Genomic DNA, 9,118 nt, shown 5'->3' on the forward strand with positions numbered 1-9,118 from the left:
TATGATTTTATGACAATGGTATTCATATTATTAAGTACCAACATTAATTTTTGACAGTAAATTGATGCTTACTTCTGATAAATAAAACTAAACTTCACTTGAAATTTCAGTACAAAGAGAGGAAGAGTGATAGCGACATCAAAGTCATAACTTGCACAGACTGTATCTGCTTTTCTATAACAGTATGTGTAGTAATCTGAATGATATCAGATTCATACCCTTACATGTTAATAATATGAACAAGGTGTTGACCTGTTTAGCACTGTCAAAAAATTGAGCCTTGTTATTAAAATATAGATCCACATTATTTACTTTGTGACTCAAAACTTTTCCAGGTTCACATATTGTTTGGGATGAACATGTCAAAGTTCAAAAGGGTATAAATTTGTACCTGAAAACACTGCAATAAAAGAAATCTAGTATTTATTGAAAAAAGAAGTGTAGCTCCAATCATCACGTAACTACAAATCTGGTTCAAAATCAGTAAGACGTCTAGGAATGAATTATGCTTGATATAAACAATATACTCATTTAGAACAGTGAAATGCCTTAAAGTAAGATCGACCTATGTATCATTCTTAGTTCAGTTTCATGCAAACATTCAGAACAAACCTTCTTCCCAAGTGAACTTTTTCAATTTATCATTTTAGTGATTATACTTTTGTATATATATTTTTCTCTGTCTCTATATATATGATCAAAATAAATGGCAACATTTAGTCCATTTACTTTAGACATGAAAATCTTTCAATGAAAAGACTGATTTATATATACATTGGCATTTTTTAAAAAAATAAACTATTAGTACATTAATAAATAACAAAAATAAATCACAAATAAAAACAAAAAGAAATATTAATATATAAGAACCATAAGAAGAATTATGTAAAAGTACCTTCTTCAAGGATGGGTCGTGGGATGACAAATGGAATCTCCTGCAAAGGTTCCATGTATTTATGACCAGCACTAATAATCTTCACTTGAGGCAAACAAAGAACCAGAGTTCCTGCCATGCTGATTTGTCCGTGGTACCAACTTCTTACTGTACCAGGAATGTCACCAGATACAATTGTACTTGGGGAAGGCAGGCTAGCATTCGGAATGAACACACAACAAGACTGTACTTCAAGCTAGAAAACAAAAGTAGGATTACAATATTTGGATCAGACTAAATTTGGAAGAAAAAAAAAAACAAACATTTAATATCCTTGTCAGAATAAACAGGCAAAACAAAAAATAAATAAACTGTCACATATTTATATCATCTTTATAATTTAATTTTACTCAAGAACCCAACAAAGACTTTAAAAAGTGTTGTTTCTTGCTGTAAACCTGATCAAAATGGCACAGTGAAATAAATAAATCTGTTTTGTGACCATTCTTTTCAAGAAACATGATTGAGTTAGAAAAAGTGCTGGCAAAGAAAAAAAAAGTTAGAAATCTTCCTTTTTTATTACATTTTGTTAACTTGAGCCCAAACCTTAGCATTTCCTAGCATCCTACTGCTCTTTTGTTGTTGTTCTTAGGTGCCATCAAGTTGGCTCTGACTCATAGTGACCGTACGTGCAACAGAACAAAACACTGGCCAGTTCTGCACCATCCTCACAATATTTGCTACGCTTGAGCCCATCATCATATAGTGACTGTGTCCATCCATCTCATTGAGGGTTTTCCCTTTTTTCACTGACCGTCTATTTTACCATGCATGACCTCCTACTCCAGGAACTGGTCTCTTCTGAAAGTATGACCAAAGGACGAGATAAAAAGTTGGTCATTCCTTTTTCTAAGGAGCATTCTGGTTGCACTTCTTCCAAGACAAATTTGTTTGCTCTTCCGGCAGTGCATGGTATTTTCGGCATTCTTTGTCAACATCACAATTCAAATACATCAATTCTTCCTCAGTCTTCCTTATTCACTGTCCAGCTTTCACATGCATATGAGGCGATTGAGAATACCATGACTTGAGTCAGGCACACATTAGTCTTCAAAGTGACATCTTTGTTCTTTAACACTTTAAAGAGATCTTTTGCAGCAGATTTTCCATTTAAATTAACGTTCTTAACATTTTATAGGTCAGTTAATTACTTGGTATGGCTCTTCCAGCCATGGTCTTTGTGACTCCCACCAGATTACTGGGTTAAAAATATATATATATATATATCACTGCCATCGAGTTGTTTCTGACTCACAGCGACCCCCATTGGGTTTCCGAGGCTGTCAATCTTTATGGAAGTAGATCGCCCTGTCTTCCTTCTGTGGAGCACCTGGTAGGTTTGAAACGCTGACCTTTCAGTTAGCAGTCAAGTCCCTTATCCAGACTCCCAGATTACTCACCAGAGCTCCCAGATTACTGGATGGAACTATGTAAATGTAAGGTATTTATGGCCCACCAAGGGGAATGGACAGCCTGTTAATAATATAAATAAGGTACATGACACCCTTGTGGGGGTGAGACCCCGCAAACAAGGTATATGGTACTCTAACGTGGGGATTAATCAGGTTTGTAATTCTGCTAGGCTTAAAATGAGTGCCTAAGACACTTGACTGCTAACCAAAAGTCTGGTGGTTCAAACCCACCAGCCGCTCCTCTGAAGGAAGGTTGGGCAATCTACTTCCGTAGTGACACTGCCTCGGAAACCCAAGGAGGGGTCGTTTTGAGTCAGGTCCAACTGGACGGTCTGTAGCAACATCAGAGGCAGAAATGGGGACCTTACTGTTATCAAGTTAACAAGGTGTATAGTACACTAATATGGGGATTAATCAGTTTTGTAATTCTGCTAGGCTTAAAATGAGCCTTCCTAGAAGAAGGAGAAGAAGAAGTAATGGGGATCTCACTGTCATCGAGAGAGAAAAGCCAGAGGTGGAGTACAGTGCGTCCTTGGACCCAAGAGCCCTGCACTGAGTTGGCAGAGAGTTGGCAGAAGTCAGCAGAGGGATGGCAAAGATACAGCAGCAGTGGAACTGTGAGGCACAAGACAGAGAGGTGGGCTTGCCTCCCCCACAGCAAGAAAGCTGAGTGCCTTTGGGCAGGAGGCTTACTGGCAGAGTGGGGCACATAGAGACAGACCTAACAGCAAAGCCAAAAGAGCTTTGTAACACTTGCCTGAGCTGGGCAGAGAAAAGGCCAAGAGGCCAAGGGTCAGACAGGTGTGCATGAGGGCACAGCAGAGGAGAGACTGTCCTGATCGAAGAACTGTATCCTGAGTACATTCCTGAACCAGAATGGTAACCTGTTACTTCCCTAACAAACCTCATAACCACGAGTATTGTCTATGAGTTCTGTGTGGCCACTGCAGTGAATAAGAGAACCCTGAAGAGAAGGAGCATGTCAGAAGAAGGAGAGCTGGTGTCAGAATGGTGAAAAGGCTGCAGGGTGGTGGCACGTCTGGCCTCACAGGAATCTGCCTGGGGCTGCTGATGGGTTCTCTCTCCCCCTTGTGAAGTCAGAGGAGATCAGAGAAAGCCTGGTGCCCCCCAGTCCTTTTTGCACAAACCAAAACACCGGTTTCTTTGTGAATTTGGTCTTTCTTTTTTTTAATCTTACTGAGGCAAACATTAAAAAAAAAGTTCAGGTTATATCATCAGACAACCATTAAAGCAGAACATGTTTATATCACATTCTCTCTTTTTTAAAATATACATGGAAAGATACTACCATGTGTCTGTCAGTTTGTTGTACCGTGATGGCTTGTGTTTTGATATGATATTGGCAGCTGTGCCACTGGTATTTCAAATACTAGCAAGATTACTCATGGTAGACAAGTTTTAGAGGAGCTACCAGACTAAGAGCAGGCTAGGAAGACTTGATAATCTACTTCAGAAAATTAGCCAGTGAACACAGTATGATCACAAGAGATTATTGTCTGATACAGTGCTGGACGAGGAGCCTCCTAGGATGGAAGGCACTCAAAATACAGAACGGTTCCAACAGTGAACCCTAGCACATGATGCCTATGAAGACAGCACAGGACTGGGCAATAGTTCATTCCGTTGTACACGGGGTCACCATATGTCAGAGTTGACTCGAGGGCAACGAACACCAACAATAATTCAAGTGTACATACGTATATATCACATTTGTTATATATATAAAGAATACATGGTAATGTAGAAAATTCAGAAGACTTAAAAATCAGCCCTATTCCTTGCTTTTGTCAGCCTTCAAATTATTACTTAAATTAAATGATTTCATGTGAAAATTTTACCTCCTCCTTTCTCCATTACAGTTAACTTAGTTTACTGTACAATTGTTCTGGTAATTTGACCTGGCCCTAAAAACACTTAAAATAAGACTGAGTAAGCCCAAACCCCAAATTGAACTTACCATGAGTTTAAAATTCAGAAGCAATATACCAAAAACCAAACCCACTGCCATCAAGTGAATTCCAACTCATAGAGACCTCCATTGGGTTTCCAAGGCAGTAGATCTTTACAGAAGTAGATTGAGTGTTCTTTCCATGGAGTGCCTAGTGGGTTTGAACCACTAGCCTTCTGATTAGCAGTCAAATGCCTTAAGCACTATGCCACTAGAGCTCCTTTGAGAAGCAATATAGATTAAAATAAATTAATATTAATTGGGTACTTACAAAATAGTATCTAACAAATTGGTTACAGATTGCCAAGAACCTAGAATACTTCATTTCTTTAAAAAAAAATATGACTTTTAAGTTTTTGCAAAATATTTGGCATACAAAGCTTATATGAAGTGATAAAAAATTTATTTGTTCAACAATGCTTGGATATTCTAGGAAATTCATAGTAGCAAAGAGACTGTATTATATAAAGGATAACTAAGGATGAAGTAATACTCCTTTTCTTGCTGCTGATACAATCCTTAGTGAGAGCATAATAATATGTAACAGACTTAGAACTCATTGGTACAATAATTTGCCAGTCTGATAAAATAAAGCAAAATTATTAATATTTGCTCTACTAGATCTATACACAGGCAAACTGATAAATCCAGTGATGAGAAATAGAAGCAAAATTTTGCAAAAATAAATGTATTTCTTTATGAACTATGACCTAATTTTCCAGAGATCCAGAATTAGTTCTACAAATTATCTAAGCTGCAAAAGAAAATTAAGTATGTATGTGTTAAGTAGTTGACTGATTTAGGATGACAGTATACATCTTATTTAGTCTGAAGTAGAAGTAAGTCTCTATTGTCTGAGATCTATTGCATTGAGGTTTTTAAATATTTACCATAATTTATTAGTGATTTTAATTATGTAATTTAAAATGGTACATAAAGATTATGCTCTTTAATTATAGTTATTAATTACAGTTATAAGGGCAAAGTATTAAGAGTCAATAATTAACACTTATGTAGGTACTAAAACTATGTTGAAAAATAATCGTAATATGGGGTAATCAGTGTGCTGTCATACACAGACAAAATATTCACATATGTCCTGAGAAACAACTTGAAATTGTCAGAATTTCTAAAATCATAATATATTTCAGAGTTTAGTGCCCAAGACATTTGACTGCTAACCAGAAGGCTGGCAGTTCAAACCCACAAGCCACTCCTTGGAAGGAAGGTTGGGCAACCTACTTCCATAGCGATACTACCTCGGAAACCCAAGGAGAGGTCACTATAAGTCGAATCTGACTCGATGGCAGTGAATTTGGTTTTGGTTTAGACTAATTCAAAAAATAAACTATTTTACCAAATTTAAATAACCTAAGCAATGCATACAGAATCTTCAATATATTAGCAAGAGATATGTAACAATTCTAAAAGATAAACTTTTAAAATGTGATGTATGTTGTGGAGATTCCCTTAATGATAAGAATTAAAAGATACATATATATGATCCAAATTGCTCAAATTATTATAATGTTACATCTATTGTATATACTAAACCTATCACATAAATCTTTTTACACTTTTAAAATAACTGTTAAACTGTATGTCTAAAATTGTGGTTTTAATGTAAAATGTTGAGTGATTTATATAACTGAATATAAATCTGCAGCAGTAAATTCTGCATTAATGTAAGGATCTGACAATCCAAGGAAAAGAAAATGAAGTAATCTGCCAGTAAGAAGTCCTCAAGCCGGGGGTCAGATCATGTTCATGGAAACCATCTGGTTGGGACCCTCTGAGCCACACCAAACACAAATGATCTTTTAAAAAAATATCCTATTCATTAATGCATCACAGCTGCACTGAGTGTTACTTCATTTTTCCATGGCAACATCCTTTCTGTTTCAAGGATCTTATTTCAGTTTTGGTAGCAACGTGTTCTTTCGCCAATATTGAACACATTCATGTGTTAAAGTGAAGGGATTATTACAAATTCTTGAAGTAGAACTACCTCTATTTTGATTCCTACTAGGTCAAAGGCTACATATCTTAAGTATCATATCCTCAGTAGAGGATAAACCAATGAAGTAAAATTATTTGGTATTCTTATTTTAATAAATGAAATGACTGTAACACATTTTACCTGAAGTTCCAAATGTGTATGCCATTTGAAAAGATGTATGTCATTGGGCCTCTTCATCCCCGTATCCAAGTTTGGTGAACTTATATTTTTATAATTCATACCCTGTATAGCTGTGATCGAGGAGGTCTGGTAGTGCAGTGACTAAGTAAGGCACATTTGACTGCTAACCAGAAGGTTGGCAGTTCAAAGTCATCAGCCACTCCACAGACGGAAGACTGGGCAATCTACTCCCTTAAAGATTTGCCACCTCAGAAACCCAATGGAGGTCACTCTGAGATGGAATCAACTAGATGGCAGTGAGTTTGGTTTTTGGTTATAACTGTGATCAAGGAGCTCTAGTGGCACAGTGGTTCAAGTGCTTGGCTGTTTACCAAAATGTCAGTGGTTCTGCAGAAGAAAGATTTGACAATCTGCTTCCATAAAGATTTACAGCCTTAGAAACTCCATGGGTAAGTTCTATTTTGTCTGTAGGGTTGCTGTGATTTGGAACGGACTTAATGGCAGTAGTTTGGTTTGGTTATAGTTGTGAGCACAACTAAGTTAAAGAAGAAGGACTAAGATAGGTATATTTATACATTAATCTAAAAATGCTAATTAACCCACTCTCCATCACATAAAACATTTTATATAGAAATGCTTAAAATGTGGTATATTCAAATAACACATTTCCCTGCTTGAATGTATTTTATTCTTCATGAAACAATTTAATTTCAAATAAAAAAAACCTACAGGTTTTATTCTCATTCATTCACCTTTTTTTTCTTTCATCATGCATTCTTTAAATGTTACCATGAACTGAGCTGGAAATCAGATACAGAAACAAAAAAGTCATAGTTTTTTGTTTCAAAGACAGCCCCAGAGAGGCTTAAAACAAGAGAGTTTTAAAACACCATTATTCTGACAGTATTCTCACTCTAATGTTAAGCTTTATAATGTCAAAGACTGACTATTCTACTCTGGTAGCACAGTGCCTAAGGCACCTAACTGCTAACCAAAGGCTGGTGGTTCATACCCACTAGCCACTTCTCGGAAGGAAGGCTGGGCAATCTACTTCCATAGTGATACTGCCTCGGAAACCCAAGGAGGGGTCGCTATGAGTGGGGTCCGACACGGCAGCACGTAACAACAACAATAACAGTTTAAATACATAGCACTGTGACTATGTAACCATGTACTAGATTCTCAATAAATTATTTTTTTACTAACATCAGATACTGATGTTATTAACTGTTTCATGCATGCTGTTCATCATTTCATTTCAGAGAGGCAGCCTAGTAGAGTGATTAGTGATTAGTAACGCTGACTACTCAGCCAGGTGAGTTCAAATTCAGCTGCGGGATCTTAGACAAATTATTTAATCTCTCTATGACTTCAGTTTCCTCATCCCAAATTCGAAAAACGATAGCCTTGGTATAGATTTAACGTAATAAATGCCACCTGAACATTTGCTAAATAAGTAAAGTCAGTAACAAGTACTATCTATCTACAATAGGCCAGATTCTTGCATTACCCCTCATGAACTTACAAAAGACATTCATAGTCCTTTTATTCAGAAATGCCGTTGCTTCTGGTTTAAACTACCTACTGGTATAGGGGCTACCAAAATTAATAAAGTTCCCTTTTCACTACAAACAGAGAAACTATTACTGAAATATTTTATAAACTTTCAGTGTATTATGAAACTATTTTGGGTATCTTCATATTCAACAGAAATCTCAATATATTTATGTTGGGGTCTTAAATTACGAACTTTGAAAGTAAACCTTGGTTGTCCTACTTTCAAAAACAAGTATTATCGATCTCCACCCCTTTTCCTCAAGTACAGTCAAGAGAAGACATGAAAAAAACTCTCAGATTTGTATTTGAAAAATCCTCCTTTTAACAAACTACCATGTAATGACTGTCACTTCCTCAGTGTCTATAGATAAGAGAGTGCACCTATGTGAAAAATCTGTAAGCATTAAATGTAAAAGCTTACTTTTACAATGGTGACAGGCAATTGATTTTTCTGGCCTGAAATGTCTATTTCCATATTATCTTGGAGATAAGCTAGGAAGTTTAATGGACATCAAGTATGTCAAGGAAAATGATTATTGCAACACTGGTCATGTTCCACATGTAAATTCCTGGCTGAGAATTCTATTGACCTAGCATGCCTGGCTTACAGTGCTTTGAGATACCTTACCTGAGATTCTCATCAGAATCACTCAGAATGGGAGAAGTAGTCCCCTAAAGGAATAACACAGCACTATTAGCAAAAGAGATCAGGATGCTCTGAATGAAAAATAATGAGTCCATTACACTATGCTACTGTCCACTCAGAGGAGTTCAGAAAGTAGGGAAAAAAAAAAAAAAAACCCAGTAAGTAAATGCCACAGGATAATAACATGAACTTCAATGCAGTAAGATGAATTTCAATACAAAAGTTAAGGTAGTTGAGTTTGGCAAAAACCAAGGTAATGTTCACCTTAGTAAATTCCAGTCCAGAGTATCAGAGTATTGCTATTCTGTCAATGGCATGCACTATCAATCATGTGCTTCTGGAGTCAAAATGTAGCTTTTGAAGTATAATAGATTCTTTGCTGCTTAGCTGATAGAGAAAAATTGCAAAGAATAAGTGAGTTTAGGCTAATCTATTGTAAAACTCCCAAACGAAACTATAT

The 9,118-nt window shown here is 36.4% G+C and overlaps 1 protein-coding gene across 1 annotated transcript in view; it reads right to left on the bottom strand.

The window, feature by feature from the left end:
• The window catches only part of VPS13B (vacuolar protein sorting 13 homolog B), a 1,115,876-nt gene that overhangs the window by 562,039 nt on the left and 544,719 nt on the right, over positions 1-9,118 (bottom strand). The window contains exon 22 of the mRNA XM_007934836.2: positions 896-1,130. Coding sequence (XP_007933027.1) covers positions 896-1,130 — 235 coding nt within the window. The remainder of the gene's footprint in view (positions 1-895; positions 1,131-9,118) is intronic.

This window comes from Orycteropus afer, unplaced genomic scaffold (assembly GCF_000298275.1).
Source record: "Orycteropus afer afer isolate SDZICR_OR568_19922 unplaced genomic scaffold, OryAfe1.0 scaffold00021, whole genome shotgun sequence".
Classification (NCBI taxonomy): domain Eukaryota; kingdom Metazoa; phylum Chordata; class Mammalia; order Tubulidentata; family Orycteropodidae; genus Orycteropus; species Orycteropus afer.